Here is a 22,627-nt window from a genome sequence, read left to right on the forward strand (position 1 = left end):
TTAAATTCAAAATGTGTGTGATTAGTTGTTGCTGAAATTGTTTGGGTAGGCTGAAGTTAAGCTCAAGCTTGAAAGCTTGAATGTTGTGGATTTGAGCATGATTTTTAGGTCAAGTTTGGAGCTTGAAAGTTGTATATGGTTAAATCTGATTTTGGTTGTGGATTTATGCATGAATTTTGTGTTTTTATCCTCTGTTTTGGTTGAGGTTCGATTATATGGAAAAGTGGGCATGTTTAGACCTTAAAATCTGGTTTTCTGGGTTTTTCGAACCCAGTGGCCCGACGCATCTATGGTCGCCGCGGCCATAAAACCTGGCAGTGAGCCATCTTTTTCCTGATTTTGTTTTGGCCATAACTTTTTACTCGGGACTCCGTTTGGGACGTTCTTTATACCGTTGGAAAGCTCTTTTCGAGCTCTATGTGATTATCTGTATTGTAAATGCCATGCTTGAATTTTATTGAGTTAAAAGTCAGGGGTTAACCCTAAGTATGAATTATCCCGAATTTGTGTGACTAGGATTACCGGCACCTGATCAGGAGCACCCGGGGATTTGGAATCTCCTTCTATAGCTGGACAACAGGTAAGACAGTAGTTTGCACGTAGAGTATGCGCAGTGGCGCCTATGTTGAATATGATATATGTGAGTTATTGTAACCGGGATTAGGGTTATTACCTTAATAGGAACGGTTTGTTAGCCTAGGGTTATAACCCTAGTGGAATATGTGTATAAATACCATGTATGTTAATTGAAATGAAATTTAAGGATTATGCGCTCAAGGCATAATCAGGTTGGACTCGGTACACATAACCGAGATGAACCACTTCTGAGGCCTTAATGTATTTAGACGTGTGAGAGCAACACGTGGTTCTACGTCACGTAGATTTAATTAGATGTGTGAGCGCAACACATAGGTCTACGCCACGTAGACATAAATGGGCATGTTGATATAGTGATTAGGTCTGTGCTATACAGACATATGTAAATGAGCATATTATATTTATTATGAATTATACTGTCTTGCTGGGCTTGGCTCACGGGTGCTCTACTGTGCAGGAAAGGGTAAGTCAGTGGCTGATCAACCATGAGTTTCAGGAGCAGGACGAAGAATGTACATGTTCACGCCACTTCAGACCAAGCGGGTTATGGGTCTAACAGTGTTGACTTTTGTATTCGGTTTTGCCGCTTAGGTCGGCTAGTAAGAACGAACTTGTACTAAGTTTGTAAATATTTTTGGGATCCCAACTATTTTGAAAAGTTAAATATATTACAAGTTTATTTTCAGTCTGTTTAATATAAAAAGTTTAAATTCTGCGCTATTTTAATTAGTAATCCCGATTAGGGGATTAGGGTTTCATAAGTATTTTTGAGTAGCGTGCCTAATTATTTAGGGCGTTACACTAGACTTATATATAGGCCCCAACTCAAACAAGGATAGCACCAACTAACTAACTAACATAACCGAAAGTTAGTTAAGTTAGTTGGTTTAAATGAGTTGGATAATAAGATAGTTTAGAGGATCAATTTCCACATATCAAATATTAACCCTCCGAACATGGCAAAAATGTCACTACAATTAATTAATGAATTAAAATAATACAATTATTACATCTTCCAATGTAAGAAGACAACATGATGATGATGAAACTAAAACTATATATTACACGGAGTTAATATCATCTTCCATCTCATGCACAACCTAGAACACTTCAAAGGCTATTTCCGAACAAGCATACCTGGCCGGCCTAAGCTTTGGGCAGCTTGGGTCATTCTACAAAGCTAGAAATAAAAAGCTAGTAATGGTAGTCTTAATGTACATAATTTTTTTTTTACAAAAACCTCAATTTTAATTTTTTGCACAAGGCCTCAAAATATTTGGTGCGGCTTCGATCTGGTTCAACCGGTTACACTTGTTCCTCTTTGAAGCCCCTACCTTAAAATAATCTATGAAAACTAATAATCACATCAAACATACCCACTCATTGTATATTATCACTTATATGGAAAGGCCCTACATGGTAATGATATGAATTTTCAATTTCACCAAACTCACATACCATATATTACATTCCAATTGTAAAGCAACATGTACCATGTATAGATAATGGATTGAATAATGGCATGTAATTTAATTTCTAAGAAATTGTGATAATTGTGGAGTACATCATTTTAATTAAGTTTGAAAAATAACAATGAAATATTCTGAAAAAAAAAATACTAATAATAACTATGAAGGAAAAGCAAGAACTGAAGAACCAGAATCTCAAGCTGAAGGTAAAGAGAAACTTTGGAACTATGTGATTTGGCTATGGCTGCTTCTTTTGCTTTTGCTACTGCTGTTAGTAATGCATTTGCTGCTATTATCACTTCTTCTCTTGTTTTCGTTGCTAGTCTTGCTTCTTCTCTCGCTTTTGCTTCAGCTCTTGCTCTTAATTCTTCTCTAGCTTTTGCTTCAGCTCTTGCTCTCGCTTCTTCTCTAGCTTTAGCTTCTGCTCTTGCTCTTGCTTCTGCTTCTGCTTTTGCTTCTTCTTCCTTATACTAAGAATTGCACCATTAATATTAAGGTTATCAATAAAACTGAAAAACACAACAAGTCATGACATGAAAATCACTAACTCTAGCAAAATCAGAATCCATCTTCCGTCTCTTGGCATCAAAATGTCTGCATAGCTGCTCATCAAAAAGTTGTCTGGTCTTGTCATTCATGAGTATATCATATGAAGACTGAAGCCTCTGGAATTTAGCAGTGGCTTTCGAATCATATCGATTTTTATCAGGGTGCAACAACATGGCCATTGTTTTATATGCCTTTCTTATCTCTTCCACTGTGAGCTTAGCACCTTCCTTGCCAGTTGGTAACCCAAGAATGGCATAGTGATCCAAGTAAACACCCATATCTGATGCTTCTTTCTTGTTCTGCAACCAAATATGCACCATATACATATATTCAGTAAACATGTCAAAAAAGTGGCTCACCAATTCAGGTCTGTATTTGATTTGGTTCTTGCTGGTTTTGAGTCTTGTACTTTTCTCAACAATTACAAAAATGATTTCTTTGATCTTTCATTTCATTTCATTTGATTTTTTTCACATTGTAATGCATTATGCATATATAAAAATTGATTTTTTTCTTCTTTTATTTTTCAAACCAAGAAAACAAAATTAATTCACCTTTTTTTTCAATTAACAATAGTAAAAAAAAAATTGTCAAAACAAGAAAACCAAAATCATTGAAATAATTCACTGTACCTAAAGTTTTCATTTTTCCTATTAAGTTATTTAATCATGATATTCAGTTAAAAAAAAATGAAAAAGTGGTAGTAGTAAAGTTCACATTTTTAATGATCAAATTGTATCTCAGCTTGAGAAAAGTACTTCAAAGGGACTAGGAATCTAAGATGAGTAATACTACAATTTTAAAAATATTCATAATAATATATATATAAAATAAAAGCTTGTAAAGAAAGAAATGAAAAGTTACCTTTGAAGAGATGAAAAATAGTAAAGCGGCGTAGAATGGTTATTGGTGTTGGCCAGAGGAGAATATGAAGAGAGAAGCACTGTTTTTAGTAACCGAACGTCAATGGAAAAAATGTCTAAACGTGTGTTATTATTATTTTTTTTTAACCAAAAAACGTGTGTTATTTAAGGGATATTTCTAAAAGGTTTTTTCTTCCTATAACTTATTTATTTTGATTCTTTTTTAAGAAAAAAAAACAAACAAACAAACTTTCCATTTTATATAAATATATAAAAAGTAAAATTAACTCCTTTATTTTTGAGCATTTGTTCTCTTAATGTACGTAATATATTTTAGAGGAAATTCTACAATGCAGATGTACCCTTATCTGTTTTAATGCCCGAAATAATTTTTTAGTTAAATTTTTTCTCATGGTCATGTACCTTATAGTTATTTAAGACATCCTGCAAAATTTTAAGAAATTTGGAAAAGTTTAACACGCTGAAAACTACGTTCAAACAATGTATTGCACGCGTGATTATTTTATTTTATATGCGTGTAAAATAGACTGTTTGAACATTGTTTTCTATATTGTAAATTATTTGGAATTTCTCAAAATTTTGTAGGTTATTTTAAATAGTTATAACGTACATGAATATGAAAAAAAATTCGACTAAAAGAATTTTCTCGAGGCCGAAATAAATTAAGAGTGTATCAGTACATCCTTTTTAAGGAAGTGCATTGTAGAATCACTCTATATTTTCTTGTCTTGTCAAGACTCTCTCCTAAAAAAATAGTGTTCTATATTTTGTTAAATTAATTTAAATTTGATAGAGACTATACTAATAAATTTTTATTTATGTATTATTGTAATTATTTGTGAATTTTACTTGATAATTATATAAAAAAAAAAAAAATCAAATGGAAAAGTGAGCATAGTGAGCGTTTGAGATAGTAGTGGGAGAGATTTGAGTGTTGTTAGATGAGTCAAATTAAGCAATGATTAGTGGAGAGAGATTAATTTCCCACTCTCATCTTCACGACCAGACAACCTCCAACTTCATTTAACTGTCATATTTTCTTATGCCCCTTTTTTTTCACGGCAAGCATCAATCAACGAGATAAAAATTTTAATTAGGTAATAATACTATGCATGTATTGCAAATTTTGTATTTTAAAATAATTATTTTGATTTCATAACATTTTATTCCCTTTCATTTCTCCCATTAATTTATTCCGATAACGATTACGCTTTAGTAAACGTGTCATTAGTGTTATGAAATAGGAGTGTTCACCTGGTTCAATAAACACTATTTCGCTGTATCTGATTTGCAGTTAGTGTGGATTTTATATTTTGGATCCAATTTGATCCGCATAATAACTCAATTCAATCTAATCTGCAAAAATGTTGATTGTATCAATTATTTTGAATTGATTATTTTTTAATATTAAATTATTTAATATTTATCAAAAATATTTTTTTTCACGTAACTAACAATAAAATAAAATAAATTAGTGTTGTTTTATGTCTCCAACAACAAAATAAAATAAAAAATAACAAATTCAAAACAAAAAAAAATTATAAGTATAAGGAAATGTTTATTTATGTTTTAGATTATATTTTTTTATATAAATAAAAATAGAATATGTATTTAATTCAGGATTGAGTGAGCGATTCAGGGGTACGTCTCAAGCCCCAAATACTCAGGGCTCTAAAATTGTAAAACGAGAAATTATTAGTATATAAATAAAATATTAAATTAAAAAATTAACAAATATTATTTGATGTAATGGTAATGAATTTTTGAAAAGTTTATCATTACACTAAAACACTACAACTATCATGTTGATAATAATTGAATTATATAAAAGCCCTAAATTTTAATTTTGTTTTAAGTCTCATATACCTTAAAATCGACCTTAATTTAATTTATTATGTTTTAAAATATATTTATATGTATTAAATTTAAATTTTATTTTAATCGGTTACTTTTACCAATCAATTAACATTTAATCTGCACAAATACAAATATTCTCATCAACAATATAGAGATTTAAGTCAAAATAATGAGTTACTCGAAGAGGAAAAGTCTACAAAAATAAAGTAATGAAAATGATTTATTCTTGTTGTTGTTGTAACACTTTATTTTGGCACATTTACAATCCACTCAAACCAAAAATAATATCTACAATAAAATTATTTCATTAATATTTATTTATTTTCTTTCTATTTTGGGACTTAAACATCATAGCAAAATGGTTAGGAGTGAAAACATAAAGTATGTTTTGAGCCTTCACAAAATCAAATCACAAAAATAATTGGCATACAAAAGCTATTATATCTTTAAATGTAAGAAGATAACATGATGATGATGATGATGAAACTAAAAGTACATAATATTACACAACATTGGAGTCAAGATCATCTTCCATCTCATGAACAGCCTGAAGTGGACCACTTCCAAACACAAATGCACTCTCTGAAAACTTATTCAGAGGACTATTTCCAAACAAGCATACCTGAGGTTCGATCTGATTCAACCGATTCCACTCCTCGTCCGATACCGACCAACTGAAAATATCTACATTCTTTCTTATCCTTTCACTCATCAGACTACAAGGTAACACACTGGTTCCTCTTTGAAGCCCCCACCGTAAAATAATCTATAAAAACAATAATCACATCAAACATACCCACTCATGTTATACTATCACTTAAAAAAATGGTGCAAGACAAATAATTTGGTGATGGGTAAGTTGAAAACTCCTAAGCTGTTACTCACATTTAACATTCACTATAGATCCCACATCATTGGACCCACAAGCGACGATGCAAGAGTTAACTCAATGATGAAAGTAATGACACAATCAAATTACTATTGAAGATTGAATATATAATCCAAAATACTATGCATCCAAAGTTGAAAAAAAAAAATGTCATGACAGTTCATATTCCTTCATTCTAGATTTTCATTATTCACTGTTACTTAATTTATTCTATCTCATATTCAAGATTCTCTCTAGATATTTGAGTCGCCTTATAGTTTTCTTGTAAGACAACAGCTTTGATGGACGTTATGCTAGTTAACATTCACACAAATATAGTACTATTCGTTCGTGTGTAATGATTCATTTGCTAGTGTGATCATAGAGCATAATCTTGGATGTAAGCCTTCTTAAGCTGACCACAAGTAAACAAAATATGTCCTTAACTGGATTTTTTCGAGTTTGGGAACAAATCCCGTTATGTACTTTCAATTTAGTTTATTTTTGCACTTAAGTTTAGATTTAATGTGTTTCGGGCTTAGTGTCAAACAATCTAAGCTCAAGTACATAGTACAAAGTACATCAAATCTAAACTTAAATACATAAACCAAGACCAAAATACATAACAGAATTTGTCCCCGAACAGGAAAAAAATTCCAAATCCTATATACACGAATAGTATTATATATATTCATAGCAACTAGTATAGACTTAAAGATGTCTTACTCTCACAAAATAAAAGTAGTCACAATACTCTAATATATAAAAGAAAATAAGGAAAACAAAAACCTCTAATCAGTATTGAAAATCTGGAGTGAAGATCACTCCCAAAATTTTAGGATGAAAAAAATGAATTCTGAAAATGTCTATTCCTAAAATTTCGAACAAAATATTCAAAATATTTTCAACTTGATTATGTCATCACTTACATCCATCGTCTAAGTCATTGCTGACATCGCCATGTAGAACCCTATGTGGGACCTTACTATGAGACCAAATAGTAATTGTGACAATACTAGGCATCCCTCGCATATAGGGTGTCTATGGGTGGCGGCATGATTCCACTATTTAACAAAGTTAAAACACCTCAAACCAGCAAAGATTCTATCTAAAAATCAACGTTATGCAGTTGAATCAGGCAAACATGACAGACAGTGGCACTTAGAAACCTTAACACAACTACGTGATTATGCTAGAAAAGTTTGAATCCTACAAAGAAAACTGGCAGCTTAGTAGTACTTACTGAATACAACATTTTTACTGTTTGTAAAAATATGATGTCCAATCCAAAGTGTGAGTAAGCAAATGGTCAATGCATACAACGTGAAGAAATTAAAGGCGAACAACATTTCAGTAATTCTAGTACTAAGAATTTTGCGGATACAAGCTAATCTTATCAGTTTGTTACTTTCCCACCTTAAGTTTATCATGTTAACTCCTGACACAAAAAGTACTTAAGTTTTCTTGATCAAACCTGAAGCCAGTGAAGTATAGGTTTTTTGATCTAATGTGGTGTCTAGAACCCTATGAGTGATTAAGATCTTTTAACAGGACATATAAGAAGCATTGAAAAAATCACCTCTCTACTTTACTAAGAAAAAGAAAATACTTCTTAAACAAACATATCAAAACTCCCTGCATGCATATCAAGAACAAATTTAGCAAATTTCAGACTACCCCATTTTGCAATCCATGAAAGTTAATATGCCATGGAGGTCAAGTGATCATAATGGGGCTTAACTTTACCAAATGCCTCCTATTGACAGAATTAAAGACAGAAATGAAGAAATAAGTAGTATTTCAACAAAAAGAAAACGTGAGTTCAAATTTACCTGTTCAGGTGTTTTCTTGTATCTGTCTGCTATCTCTGCAACGACTGATAATTTCAGCATAGGCCCATGCACAGATCTTGACCTCCTGAATGATATGCGAGGAGTTCCAGGTTCATCTTCTCCACCAGAACTGCTATCAGATGGTCCAGGAGCTAAAGAAGGTACTCCCAAAGGTGTGTGAGCCGATACATGTATGCCCTTTAATTGGCAGAACTTTACAAGTTCATCTTGCCTCCAAAAGGGATGCAACTCCACCTATGAAAGGGTTACCACAATCCCATCAGTTTACAACGATACGAGTAAGACAATTTAAAGACCCTATGCTCCTGGCATACAGTTATAAAAGAAACCAAATGAATTTATACTATGACGGTGTCATTCAATATAGGCATAAGCACTTAAATTTGAGGTCACCTGCTTTAACAAGGAAAAGGGTGTTTAAAATACCCACAGCCCATTCCCTCACCAACCCAAAATAATAAGTGTAAAAGGATTAAAATAAAACAATAATATTTTTAATTTGCCTCACTGTCTGCTGACTAGTTCTATTCAAATAAGAAACAATGGAAAAAGTTCTCTGATACAGATGATGAAATTTTACAAATAGAAATAGTTGAGTCAATTCACACCAACTATAAGTTTGGGATTTCGGGGAAAGGCAAAGTTTTGTTTTCTTAACGAAAAGGAAAATCTCAAGGCAAGAATCAAGGTGTGCTCAGTGGCTCATAATGGATTATAGGGGCCATAAATGAGCCAGGGCCCTGCTGGTTGGTTCATTTTAAGGATAGGTTCCATTTCCCAACTCTAAATGATGAAAGGTTCCTTTCCTCGAAACCCCACAATCACACTTGAGATAATCAGAATTAAAACATGTTTTATAGAAGAAGGACAACACTGCCATTATCTAAGCAGTAGCATTAGTTAAATACATAAAATTATAACAAGTCGGGACTGGAAAAAATGAATACTAAAAAGTCCGAACCAGTATGACATTGGATTGTAATATATCAAACACCACCATCTAGATCTTAATACTCCAGGTCAGGTATATTCTAGCTTATACTTAATAATGAAAATTAACCTGGTTTATTAATCATACCAACCCTTAGACCAAAAGTGCATATAAACCATCAAAGAAGCAAAAAATAATTATATATATATATGAATAAATAGCATCCAATATCCAAAAACAACAACTCTACAGCCCTTTAAATCATTATCATGAACAGGATGTATGTCTCTCTAACCTAAATTATTGATTGTGCAAAAAACAAAAAACAATAATTGAGCAGTTGTACTTAACTAGATTTATTCCCCAATTCAGCAAAATAAATATAAAAACAAACATTAATTACAAAAATATATTTATAATTAACATAAACAAGATAAGAGGAACAAGCATACCTGATTAACTGCAGGTACAATCTTTGCAAACTTAAGCAACTCTTTAATCTGCTGAATACTGAAATTACTAACTCCAATAGCTCTAACCAGACCCAATTCAACCAAAGCTTCCATGGCTTTCCATGCTTTCTTCAACCGATTCAAGAACTGCCTATACTCACTTCCAGACTTGGATGGAGGATCAGTGGCATCACCAAAGGCTGAACTTTCAGGCCAGTGCATCAAATACAGATCTAAATAAGAAACCCCAAGATTCTTTAGAGAAACTCTAACATAATTCTCAATCTTATTGAGAGAGTTCATGGTACAATAAAGCTTAGAAGTCAAAAAAACATCTTCTCTCTTAAGTGACCCCATGAATGCTTCAGCCAAAGCTTCCCCAACTTCAACCTCATTCCCATAAAGATGTGCACAATCAATATGGCGGTAACCTACTGACAATGCCATTTTCACAGCTTCAACACAAAGGTCTCCACCACTCTGCCATGTCCCAAGCCCAACAGCAGGGATTCTAGCTCCATTGTTTAACACAAAGTAACTTCCACCTGGTGTACCAATTTTTCCTTTCATCCCCTTTAAGTTTTATCAAAAACAAAAGAAAAACAAGGATTCAAAACCAACCCAGATTACCCAAAATCACTGTTTAAACTTCAAACTCAATAAAAATTAAAACTTTACCAAAAAAACTGTTAACAACGTAGACCCACGATCTTAGGAATCGAATAATAACCAATAAAATAATGAAACAACACGGTTGAAAAGAAAAGCACACACATTTATGAGAATAAGAAGAAGAAAAAAAAAAGGTTGAGAGAGCATACAATCCAACTGCAACGAGCTAACACTTTGACTTTAAGAGTTGCCCACCTTATGTTTGACGAAAATTCTCAATCAAAACCCAAAGAGATCACACAAAAGTCCCAAGAAGAAAGTAACCTTTTTTATCTTCAATTTTGAGGAAAACCCACCAATGGATTAGACTTTAGAGTTGTATGGTGAGTTTGTGTATGAAAAAACCATAAAAGGTAAATAAAAATTGATTGAAAGAGGGATTATTAGTAGGCGTGGTCAACAATGGCAACAACAGAGAAAGAAGAGAATAGAAAACAAAGGAAATTGCTTAGCTGTGGGATCAATTTCTCTTTCATTCTTTCTTTCTCTCTCTCAATCAAAAAAATAAAAAGACAAATAAACGCCAAGTTATTAAAATAATATAGTTGTCATTATCTTCACCAATTTTTTATTTAAAATTTGTATATAATAAGAAAGAAAGAAAAAATTGGAGAAAAAATTTAAGGAGAAAATTAAAGAAACATATTTATGGTTTTTGAATTATTTAAATATATATAAAGGCAATTTATTAATTAAAATAGTTAAGGGCATTTAGTAATATTTTTAATTTTTAATTTTTTAATCACAAAAATAAAAATAAAAATGTGTTTAATAACTATTTTTATAAAAGTATCTTCTATAATTTTTATTTTTATTTTCTATTTAAGTTGGGTCCAGGTCTGAATTTGGAGTCTGGGGTCGGGACTAGGGTTGGAGCCGGAATCTAGATCCCAAGGTTCAGGTTAAGGTCGGAGTACAAAATATTGATAAAAAAAAAAAAATTAAAAATATTTTGAAAGTAATTTTTTTTTCAAAATTTTTGAAATTTGATTCTAAATTAAAAAATTTAAAAGTAAAACAGTTTTATAAAATATATTTTTATAAAATAGTTTTACTTTTCTAATTAAAAATTAATAAAAAAATATTACTAAATGCACCCTATGTTAAATTATTTTTCTTAATTTATTCTAATCGCTTTTTTTTTAATTTTTTATTATTATTTTTCATGTTAATTTCATATTTATAATTTTTTGCATACATAAAAAATATTTTATTTCATAATTATTTTAAAAATAATATTTTTGAATTAAAATAAATTTACTTTTACAAATAAAGTTTGTATTATTAAATAAATAGTTTTTTGATATTTGGGTATTTTTTTTCATTTTTTATTAATATTTAAAATATATTTTATTTATATCTATATTAAGCTTTTTTGGTATATGACACAAAATTGTATACAATTTATGTAAAAAAAAATTAATAAGGGGTGCCTTTAACTGTTAAAAAAAAGGTGTCTTCAATAAAATTTTGGAGTCAATTTATATTTGTTGTAACTTGTAATGTTATACATATATCACCTAACCATAAAGTTAAGAAAGAAAGTTTTATCAAAAAGAGAGAGAAAGAAAAGATGTCTAAATCCACCCACCACCAACCCAACCTACAAACAAAACAATTACAATTATCAGCTGAAAATGAAAGGTTTTCTTAATTATTTTAAGATTCAAAAATATACAACACTCCCAAAAATGTCTTCATCTTTATTTTTATAAAAAAATAAAAAATATATGCCAAGAGTTAAAACTTGACTTTTCAAAAAAAAAAAAAAAAATTAGTAAAGTTTTTTTTTTTTTTTGAGATTTAGGGTTTCTCTCTTTTTTCTTTATAGATTCTCTCTAGAAGTTATTAGCCGTTGTTTGATTTTTTTTTGCCTAACCAGAACTCGCCAGCCGCTTCTCACCTTATGTCATGGCTCCGGTCGGGTCTTGTTAATTCTCACACTATTTTTCGATTTCACCAGGGTTGTTGCTATTCTTCTGTTTGAGTGTTCTTTTCTTCTTTGTCTTCTTTTGTTAGAAGTATGTCTCGAAAATTTAAATTGTTCATTAGCTTTGGATTGCATCTTCACTGATCTTAATCCTCTTAGTTTGTTATTTTTATTTGCTAAGTTTTTATTTATGTTTATTTTTATTTTCAATAATAGTGTTGCTACACCACCTCACTATTGTTATGGTGGTAGGGCTTTTTAACATGGTAAGGATTTTACTCTTGATTCTTTTTTGGATATTGAGGGAATGACAATAGACAATTATTATCGCTATGATTGATTAAATAGTTATTTCTTATATATTATTCTAGATTGAATAATAAGATTTTTATTACTTAAATTTTATTGGAATATTTTTAGTTGATAGTCATTGATAGATGTGATTTGTCACATGTTTATTTAGATTAGAGATTTAATATTATTTACGTTTCTTTGATGCCTCAATATTAGCAAGGTATTATTAGAGTTTTTATTCCTATTTTTATAAACAACATAATTTGTCTATTTTACTGCTCCTTTTTGAATAATAAACTATTCTCTTATTTGCCTATTAACTCTAAAAAAAAAGTGTTAAAACTTGCGGCTAGTTCATGACATTTGACAAAATATAAGAGTAGAGTTGAGTAGAGTGGACTTATATGGATTTCAATAAATAATTAGATATTGCATAAATATTGTTAAGATATCATGCCACTTACAATAGTTTGGAATAGTTGGCTTTTTTCTAGGAACTAAATTAGCAAATAGGATTTTTCATACAATCAGCACATCTATATTCAAATTTTAACTAATTTGGACCACACTATTTAAAATTGTACCAAATGAATTTGATGTCAATAGTTTGGTCAATCCAAATCATTTATATTTTTTTTTTAAATAAGTGATGAAATAATCTTGAATTTAAAAAATTATGAATGGTTTCTAATAAGTCTTGGGCTTATATATAGTATCAACATTAATTCTCATATTTGTTTTGGCACATATATTATAAGAAGCTTACAAAAATACTAGAATTTGAGTCAACTTTTATAAAAATACTGTTACACAAATTTTTTTTCAAAAACACTGTATTTTTATAAAATAACAGTGAAACACGAAACAGTATAACTAAAAACAACAGTAGAACAACTAAAAAAACAACCGTAGAACTACAGTGAAAACTTAACACAGTATTTTTGGAAGAAAAAAAATTCTGCCCCACGGTATAAACTATAAAAGTAAAAAAGTTAAAAGTTTTAATATGTGGTGTAATTATCTCTATATTATATAGTCTTTTAATTAAATAAATTAGTTTCATGTTATTTTTTGTTAAAATAAGACTTGAAGAATACAAATGGAGCCATCACTAATAAATAACCATCAAAAGTTGTGGAAAGCTTCTTCTTTAAAGAGAAGTGAATATTTTAGGATAATTTTTAAATAGAATTAAAGAAATGAAGAATTGAAATCTACTCTTCTCTAGAGATGGAAATTTATACCGCGGGGATGGGTAACCGCGGGGATCCGCCCCTAATGGGGTGGGGATTCCCCATCTTGATGGTTAATGGGGCGGTGGTGGGGGACAATTTCAATACCCGAAGCGGGGATGGGGCGGGGGCAGGGATAATACTATCCGCACCATATCCGACCCCGATATAGATATATATAATTTTTTTTGTTTTTTTTTCAAACTTTGACACATATTTAGTTTTTATTTTCTATTAGGTTATGCTTTTTTTAAGTAGGTTTATTTTTTATCTTCTATGAATTATGAATGCATAATAAATATTTGTGAGAATATTGGTTTAACTTATTTTTTTCAATTATTTTAAATTAATTGTTTTTTCATTTTACCTTAATGGATACCCGATGGGTTCCCCATAACCGATGGGTATTCCCCTACCCCGAATCCGTTGGTTATTAGACGGGGATGGGGCGGGGATGGGGGTATAAATAGGTAGCGGGGATGGGGGCGGGGATTGCATTCCCCGTACATTAACCGACCAATTTCCATCTCTACTCTTCTCTCTTCTATCATTACTAACTTTTATTTGCAACAATTCTTTGTTTTTGTTTTCAAAATTTATTTTCGGGCATGAAAATAGAAAAATGATAAATATATTTAGAAGGATTCTTGGATCTTCTTTGTCTTTGTGCTTTTTTTGATAAAATATTCTTTTCTCAAAAAACATAAATATATTTAGAAGGATTAAACATTGTGAAAGTGTGTTTAAAAAAAAACATTATGAAAGTAAATAAATATTTTGTGAAAGTAATAATGTGTGAGAAAAAAATGGATAGGAGGAGAAAGTAATGAATGTAATTTAATAGCATGTTTGGTTTGTTGTAATGGGAATCGTAATGGAATCAAATTATCCATTACAATGTTTGCTATGCTTTTAAAAATGATGTAATGGGATTCAGTACCGGAACTTGGCACCGCTTTAAGGAGGGGCCAAATATAAAGATTTTTTTTTTTTACAAACAAAAAAGAATAATTGGGTATGTATAGTACACTTATATTTTTGTTGGTTCTCTATTTGTTCGATATTTTAGAGTATTTTTCAATTTATTTTTTTAATGATCGTGTACGTTGTAATTATTTAGGCTCACCGGTAAATTTTTAGAGAACTTTGAATAGTTTATAATGCCAAAAATAAGTTTTAAGAATATTATTGCAGTCATGACTATTTTTTCTTATATACTTAGTAAACAACGGTTTGAACTTTATTTTCGACAATACAAATAATTTAATATATTTTAAAAATATACAAGTGATCCTAAATATCTACAATGTACACTATCATAAAAAAAAATATAGTTAAAAGCGAGGAAATTGCATTGTATACCTATTTTACTTTATTTATTTTAAATTTTTACCTTTATTTCTATATTCTTTAATATATACTCACTTTTATAGATGATGTTTACATTATACCCCTTAAGTTAGTGTAAATCATGTACTACAGTACTTAAGTGGAGGGCAAGGTTATATTAGGCCACTCACCCATAAAAGTGGACAAATTTTAATAAAATATAATATAAGGGTATTTTTGATTAATGAATGCAAAAAAAAAAAAAAAATGTTCCTCAACTTATACCCTTGAAAGCTCTCGTGAATGCCTAAATAGATAAGGGGTCTACTGAAATACCCCTTTAAGAATGTCTCATTGATTCTTCCTAAAAAATTTAGTATTTCTTCTTATAATTATATAATAGTATTTTTTTGGTTTTGATTTGTTTTAGATACTTAAAATTAAAATTAAAAAAAAAATGAAAGAACCTTTATTTTTATTATTGAAAAAAAAATAAAACAAACAATAGTATTTAAAAAATAGTATTGTCATATTACAAAACGAAATGAACTAGTCTAAGATAATTTAAATACTGACCCATTCAAATCTGTCAAATAGTAAATTTTTAGAAAGAATAAAATAAAAACTTCAAATAATTAATTTTTAAATATATGTATAATAATTAATGCCGTATATATTTTTACTGAAAAGAATATTATATATTTAAGTATATAAACCACAAAGTTGAAGTTAGAGGGGGCCATGGCCCCAGCATCCATCAACATAGTTCCGCCACTGTGGGATTACATTGTAATCATAATTACATTAGAATAATTAGCTTTTTTAGTCCCTGTACTTATAACACTATACTATGATGCCCCTTAATTTATAAGTGTAGTTAAAAATACCCCCTAAAATATATCAGTTGGAATAGTATAATCTTTATATCTAATTCTGTTAAAATTGACTAAAGTTGACTGTTAAATTAATAATGTGGCATTATACATAGATAGTAGTTGAAAAATTATATACCATTAGGAAAATAAATTACAAGTCATAAAAATTACAATCACAGGGAAAAAAAAAATGAAAAATAACATCCAAAAAAATAGAATATCATTACCTTAATTTTCCAAAAATCTCATGTTCTTTCTAGTGATATCCATCTCTTCAAATACTGTAGAATCCTAATTTTACACCTTTTTCTAATTTGAACGGCTAAAAAACGATTGGAATTATTTTAATAAAATTATTTTTATTAAATTTTTTTAAAAGGTTATGAAATCATTTTTTAATCATCTTTCATTGTCAGTTATTATGCCACCTCATAGTCAATTTTCCGTCTAAAAAGAGATGAAATTACTACTCTATCCTTTGTTATAATACCACATCATCAATAAAACGGTATTTTTAAACAAAATAAACAGAAGGACTAAATGTATGCATATAAAATTATACAAGGACTATTTGTAACAAGCTGAATAGATTAAGGGGCATAATAATATAGTGTCATAAGTACAGGGGTAAAAAAGATAATTATTCATTACATTATACAAGGGAATCTCATTACATTAGCAAAGCTATGTAATGAGGATTACATTACAAAAGATTAAATAAAGTAAAGCTAAAATGACTCTAATACCTTTTTTATATATATTTAAAAATTAAAGTAGGAGATAATTTTGTCAATTTATCATTTATTTCAATATTCATTCCAATAACAAACCAAACATCTTAATCAATTTCCATTACTATTCTTATTCCATTACATTAGTATTACCATTACCATTACTATTACATTATTCTACCAAACCAAACATCACCTAAGTGTTAAGAGACATTGGTAAGGAAAGAGAAACAGACAAAACAATTTTTGTTCTCAATTTTGCTTTTAGTTTTTGTAATATTATTATTAAAAATTGTTTTATCAAAACAAAACCAAACTTGTTTAAATGTTTTAGAAGTAGAACAAATTAATGAAAACACAATGAAAATTGTTCAAAATCAAATAATAGGATTAGGAACCTCTCCACTCCACCCATGGTGCAAAGAAATATGCTTTTTTTTTCCCTTCATTCCATCATAGAATACAATACTAATAATATGAATTTGTTCACCAAAATTATAGCAATACCTAATTTTCCATTTCTATAAAGAAGAAAAGGTACATAATTCTACACATAAACACTCAAGCTCACTCAAACAAAACAAACAAGTCCTTATTTTCTTAGCCTTTATTCCAATTTTGCTATCCCAAATTTCACCATCTCAGCTTTGCAGGGAAATACTGCAAGACAATACTCCAAAATCATAATCAAACAACAAATAATGTATAAAGGAAAAAAAAAAAATCTAAATTAAGTTTCCAAAAGGAAATGGAAATTAGTAGTAAGAAAATAATGGATAATTAGCCAACAAAAGTGACAATATTTTTTTTACCTTTTCAATTAGAGAAAGATAGTATGGCTTGACTTTCTCAACATCAATCCTAACTTTGCTCTTACTATAAAGGTCATATTTGCTGCACATTCAAAGATCAAAACCATTATATGATACATTAATATGTCTCACTAAAATTGTTATAAACAAAATGTGTTGAATTTAATAAGCTTACTTGAATATTTGAAGCCACTTTAAATTCTCAACATCTTCTTCATTCATCAAGTGCTTATAAGCCCCTGCCTTGTGTAAGGCTGCAGCATAATTTCCAACCATGGTTAGCGCCTTTTCGTCGATAAACAACCCGAGAAAAAAAGAAACATTAAAAGAAAAGTTGGATATATTTTATGACTGACCATAAAAGGAGTGGAATCTGATGATGAAAAGACCAGCCTTAGGAAGAGTAGTCTTGTTCTCTTTTGCAACCTTGTAATGACACCAAAGAAGAAACATTAATGTTACTTTGTAAAATGATTTTTCTTTTGATAATATTAAAGAAACTAAAGAATCACTTGAAAACACATAAAAGAGATTACCAAATACATGTAGTCATCATGCCCCCATGACATGAGTACATTCTCCAATCCACAGCCTTCAGAATATACTCCATTTTTAGTGTTATAAATAGGGTTCATATAGTCAGGATTTTCCTCGAAATACTATTCAAGAAAGAATGTTCAGATCAGATTTCAAAGCCAAACTAGAATGTATTTTTTTTCTGTTCTCAGGCTAATTAAGCAGAGTGGAAATTTGAGCTTAGAGAAAGACCTTGTGATGAACAATTGACTTGTGAAAGGCACATCCAACAGGAAATGTGTCACCTGATGAAAACAGTTATACAAATTAGGTAATGTTCCTATCCTATTTCTAGTCCTACTTTCCAAACATGGCCTTAAAGAAGAGTTACTTAGATATCGTTGATAAGGAAACGCTCACCGACAACCGCCCATTGAGGAAGCCCTCCGAAAGCAGGGTGATTGAGAACCTTTCCAAGATCTAACATTACAACAAAAGAAGACATTTTGGTAAGTACTGTACGTGTACGAGCAGCAAAATAAGTCATGTGACTGTCTTCTAATTAGTTCAAGATAGCTGTTCAAGCGGAAGTATTTGTCAATTTGAAATAAGATGAATAGGGTTTCATCTCAAAACCAGTTGGCAATGAAAGGAGTAATACATTCATCTTATGTAGGATAATTTATTTCCACACATAAACAATATGGGACTAACTCTAATAAGGAGATGGATAAGATACCATGTATAAGAGCAATCAAATGAAGCCAATCCTCATTAGGATAATCCTTCCTAATGGCTTCAGCAGTCTGAAGTAAATGTTCAATTTGAGGCTCATCCAAATCAGGATCACTCTCATCCACAATTTCATTCAGAAGTTCACAACTTTCCCATATGCTCATCTCCATCTTCTCAAGCTTACCATACTCCTCTCTCATACGTTTCACCTAAAAAACAAGAATGCAACCAAATTTCATTCTTTTTCAAGAGAACACAAAAAAAAATGACATTTTTGAATAACTTACAAATTCATATGTTTGGTTAATGTGATTGATTCGGTAGAATTCCTCAACCCCAGAATTTCTTTCACTTTCAACATTATAATCCCTGGCATTATTTGCATAAAACTTACTATAAAAATGAGAAAATTAAGCTAGTATTCTTTGTCACACTATTTTTTGATTGAAAAACAATAATTACAAACTTGACTAAATTGAACAACACAAGTAGTAGTACCTAAATGTGTTGCCAAAAGAATTTGAGATAGGGACAACAAATCCACCACCATCCTTCACTTCCTTATTATTATTTTCCTCAATCCCTAAAAGAAAAATATCAACACATACATTTTCTCAATGAACTCATTATATTTTAAAAATAGAAAAAAAAACATACCAAGTTGAGGGTGAGAGTGGTGATGATTATCCAATAACATAGTCATGTAAAGAATCAAAGAAAGACAAAAAGTATGATAAGAAAGAAGAAGGGATCATGGTTAGGGTTTGGGAGGAAGAGAAGTATATATAAAAGAGTCCTTGGGGGAAGAATTGGGAGAGAAAGGGAGTCCTTATGAGGAAGAAAAGAAAAAGATACAGTCCTTCCCTGAAAATAGGAGGTCCTTAAAATGAAATAAATACTCTTTGTTATGTATGAAATGTCACATCAAAATACTCAAATTCACTTTCTGCTTCTCACATTTGGATTGGATTGGATTGAATTAAATTTGGATATACATTGATTTGATTCTACAGATTGCATCCATGCATTGAATAATCATACAAAATGAAAATATAATATTAAACGTACTAACACTAGGCTATACACGTGTTTCTAAGCACTTTTATATTTTGGTCTTTTCTTTTATGTACTTACACTTGGTCGCCTGTTCTGTTTCCATTAAATATTTTATTGGACTTCTTTTTTTGGTATACTTTTTTCTTTTCTTTTTTTATACCATTTTTTTTTGGTATACTCCTTGTAACAATTTCTTTGTTGTCAAAAACAAAATTAATACCTTACGAAAAAAAATTAATAATTTCCTAGAGAGAGTAAATTTTAATAGAATACATTAAGATTTTGTTCTAATATAATTTGGGGGTGAATTATAAGTTTACTGAACTTGTTTAAGATGGCTTTTTGACTTTAAAAAGTTCTTCAACTTTGTTTAGTTATACATTTTATGAATATCGATTGTCACACTTCCAGTTTACATATAAAAATTACATAACTGTGATATATAATTAAGTAGAATTTACGTGGGGTATGGGTTTTTTAAACCTTTTATGATAAATATGGCATAATTGATTATGGACACTTTATATGGCTTTTTTTATAGTTTAACCATAGTTTATGGGATTTTAAAACCCATACGGTTGGAATTTATTTGTCAAAAGCCCATAGTATGTGTATTGTAGTTTATTTAGGTTATTTTAGTAATTTTAGTTCAGTTTTTTTTTAACATAACCATTTTTTTTTTTTGTAGAATTTTGCATGTAATCATCAGGTTGTGATAGTTGTTTCTACATTTTAATTTACTTTTGTAGTTTTCAATTCAGACCTATTTTCCCTAAACTGCCTATGCCATTATTTCTCTCCCTCTCTTTTTTCATTTCACCATTTCTTCATTTTCCTCTTTAGTTTTCGTCCTTTGTTTTGTTTTTTTTTTTTTTTTGCTCTCGATTTTTGGAGGACATTGCCGCCATTGTTCTTCGGGTAAGAGCTTCCATTGTTCGTGTGTTCTTCAAGGTACGCATGAGTTTTTGCCTTTTTTTTTGGGAAATTTACACAGTTTACTGTGTTTTCCCATTTTCTTTCTTTTATACTGTTACACTCCAAAAATAACTTTTGTACTGTTTTTTTTTTTTTTTTTTTTGACTTTTTTTTTTTGAATCAACAATATAGACTTTTTTGTGTACATATCTCTATAAGATTTTCTCACATCAATATTTAAAGTTTTTTGTTTTATTAGAAAAGTTGATTGGATGTGGGATGTGACAAAAGTGACAAGCATTTAATCATTTTTATAGTTTTTTTGTTTGCATTTAAAATTTGGAAATTAATATGTTATAACATCATAACATTCATGCATGCTTGCCACGTACATCTCCTCTCCTATCAACATATATATATGATGTCCAACTCTACTATTATATATACTTAATTATATTGAAGGAACCATTCAAAAAAAAAAATTATATTGAAGGAAAAGAAAGAAACTTAGAACACCATTCATGGCTGAGATGATGAGGGGAAGGAAGACCATGAAGGTGATAGTTCTTAGTTCTTCTTCTTCATCTTCTTTTCTTTTCTTCTTCTTCTTTTTTTTTTTAAATTTTTTTTTGAAGTTCTTAGTTATGTTTTTTTTTTAAATATAAGATTTAGTGTGGTTTTTTTTTGTTCTAATTTTCTAGAACTTTTCTTGCAAATATAGTGCATTTAGTATTGAGGATGTGCACAACATAGTTAATTTTTGATCATTTTTTTTTATTGTTTTTTTTGTTTTAGTATTGTTTTACTGTTGTTTTTCATGATTTATTTATTTGAATTAATAGGTATTTTCTGGGTGTTCTCGTGTTGTTGTGATGGTTATGTCTGTGAGTGTGGAAGATGGAGGCTATAAATACATTTCTTCTTCGTTCTCTTTGGCTATTTTTGTGGTTTTTTTCTTTTGGTTCTCCTATAAATATATTTGACGAGCTCACTCACAAGAGAGTTTTGAGGTGTTTCTTTTATATTTTTCTAAGTAGTTATATTTGCTTCATTTGTTTTTGTGTTGTTTCAGTGTTGTTTTAGTAGTTTTTTTTTTTATAATTTTCTAGGAATAGACTTGCAAATATAGTTGATTTTGCATCTGGTGTTGAGGTTGTGCAGCAGATTGTTTGTTTTTTTTCAATCATTTTTTTCTTTTGTTTTGTTTGATTGTTTTAGTGTTGTTTTACTGTTGTTTTGCCATGATTATTTATTGACGTCGATTTTACTGCTTTTGTTTATTCTTGCCGGTTTTAATGGTTTTTTCTTGGTGATTTCCGTCTCCGGCGTCTCCCCACACACGAAGAAGGTTGTTTCCCCACACACACAGTATAAATGTTATGCTGTTGGGCTTGGGCAGTACAAAAGTAATGAAATTGGGCTGGGGCAGTAAAAATGTTATTTTTGCCGTGTCCCAGTATAATTGTAAAGTTTTGGTCCAAAAACAGTATTTTTGTAAAATTCCCTTTTTTTTCTCTGATTTTAGGGTTTTTTGTTCCTTTTCATTTAGTGGGTTTGTTGAAGTTGTATTTTTTCTTAATCATTCTTACATTCTTACTTTTTTCGTTTTTATTTTTTTTATTTCTGTTTTAAGATTACTAGTGTGTTGTTGTTCTTCTTTTTTAAAAAATGTTTCATTCGAAGTGATTAGTGTGTTGTTGTATTTATTCATATTGGATTATTTCAGTATTTTGTGTTTTGGGTTTTGTTTTATGCTTTAGAATTTGGTTGTTTAGTTTAATTTTTTTAATTTTTGTTGATATTCGGTGTTGTTGTTGTTGTGTTTTTTTTTAAAAAAAAATTATTGGTTTTTGGGTATGATTTTTGTTGGTTTTAGTGATAAATTTTTTTTCATTTTTTAAAAACTGGTTTTTGGGTATGATTTTTATGATGATTTTAGTAATTTCGGGTTTTAGAGTCAATGTGTTGTAATAAATTGTGAGTTTATTGTGTAATCTGAAAAGCTATGTAGTTTCTGTTGAAAATATTGTATTAGTTATAAACTTGTAGGGATTTTATTTTGCATGAAGA

The 22,627-nt window shown here is 29.8% G+C and overlaps 3 protein-coding genes across 5 annotated transcripts; all 3 read right to left on the reverse strand.

Moving 5' to 3' along the window:
* Positions 1-1,758: 1,758 nt before the first annotated feature.
* LOC133030791 (uncharacterized) lies at positions 1,759-3,630 on the reverse strand. The gene is made up of 3 exons (XM_061103675.1): positions 3,480-3,630; positions 2,615-2,914; positions 1,759-2,536 (listed from the first exon to the last, which is right to left on the reverse strand). The coding sequence occupies exons 2-3, from the start codon at positions 2,891-2,893 to the stop codon at positions 2,216-2,218; spliced, it is 600 nt and encodes a 199-aa protein (XP_060959658.1). The 5' UTR covers positions 2,894-2,914; positions 3,480-3,630; the 3' UTR covers positions 1,759-2,215.
* A 2,015-nt stretch (positions 3,631-5,645) lies between these two features.
* On the reverse strand, positions 5,646-10,655 carry LOC115722490 (aldo-keto reductase family 4 member C10). Of its 3 annotated transcripts, none has more exons than XM_030651707.2 (4): positions 10,282-10,655; positions 9,461-10,033; positions 8,057-8,311; positions 5,646-6,122 (listed from the first exon to the last, which is right to left on the reverse strand). In XM_030651707.2, the coding sequence occupies exons 2-4, from the start codon at positions 10,028-10,030 to the stop codon at positions 5,859-5,861; spliced, it is 1,089 nt and encodes a 362-aa protein (XP_030507567.1). In that variant the 5' UTR covers positions 10,031-10,033; positions 10,282-10,655; the 3' UTR covers positions 5,646-5,858. The 3 variants fall into 3 exon arrangements, with proteins under 3 accessions (XP_030507567.1, XP_030507569.1, XP_030507568.1); XM_030651709.2 differs by having other exon boundaries at positions 10,328-10,643; XM_030651708.2 differs by having other exon boundaries at positions 10,139-10,630.
* A 6,282-nt stretch (positions 10,656-16,937) lies between these two features.
* On the reverse strand, positions 16,938-19,513 carry LOC115722958 (inositol oxygenase 1). Its single transcript, XM_030652351.2, has 11 exons — positions 19,244-19,513; positions 19,085-19,169; positions 18,874-18,955; positions 18,591-18,795; positions 18,272-18,331; positions 18,104-18,156; positions 17,872-17,994; positions 17,692-17,761; positions 17,511-17,589; positions 17,336-17,417; positions 16,938-17,183 (listed from the first exon to the last, which is right to left on the reverse strand). Exons 1-11 carry the CDS (start codon positions 19,287-19,289, stop codon positions 17,157-17,159), a joined length of 912 nt encoding a protein of 303 aa, XP_030508211.2. The 5' UTR covers positions 19,290-19,513; the 3' UTR covers positions 16,938-17,156.
* Between the last annotated feature and the right edge of the window lie 3,114 nt (positions 19,514-22,627).

The sequence above is a fragment of the Cannabis sativa genome, chromosome 9 (assembly GCF_029168945.1).
Source record: "Cannabis sativa cultivar Pink pepper isolate KNU-18-1 chromosome 9, ASM2916894v1, whole genome shotgun sequence".
Classification (NCBI taxonomy): domain Eukaryota; kingdom Viridiplantae; phylum Streptophyta; class Magnoliopsida; order Rosales; family Cannabaceae; genus Cannabis; species Cannabis sativa.

Excerpts from the sequence above, each read along its gene's own strand:
- LOC133030791 (XM_061103675.1), bottom strand. The coding sequence starts at position 2,893 with ATGGGTGTTTACTTGGATCACTATGCCATTCTTGGGTTACCAACTGGC. Across the intron at positions 2,537-2,614 it reads TGGATTCTGATTTTGCTAGA|TATAAGGAAGAAGAAGCAAA; the intron begins GTTAGTGATTTT and ends TGCAATTCTTAG.
- LOC115722490 (XM_030651707.2), bottom strand. The coding sequence starts at position 10,030 with ATGAAAGGAAAAATTGGTACACCAGGTGGAAGTTACTTTGTGTTAAAC. Across the intron at positions 8,312-9,460 it reads TTGTACCTGCAGTTAATCAG|GTGGAGTTGCATCCCTTTTG; the intron begins GTATGCTTGTTC and ends ACCCTTTCATAG. Across the intron at positions 6,123-8,056 it reads ACAAGAAAACACCTGAACAG|ATTATTTTACGGTGGGGGCT; the intron begins GTAAATTTGAAC and ends TTGTTTTTATAG.
- LOC115722958 (XM_030652351.2), bottom strand. The coding sequence starts at position 19,289 with ATGACTATGTTATTGGATAATCATCACCACTCTCACCCTCAACTTG. Across the intron at positions 17,762-17,871 it reads ATGATGACTACATGTATTTG|GTTGCAAAAGAGAACAAGAC; the intron begins GTAATCTCTTTT and ends TGTCATTACAAG. Across the intron at positions 17,590-17,691 it reads CAGATTCCACTCCTTTTATG|CCTTACACAAGGCAGGGGCT; the intron begins GTCAGTCATAAA and ends ATTATGCTGCAG.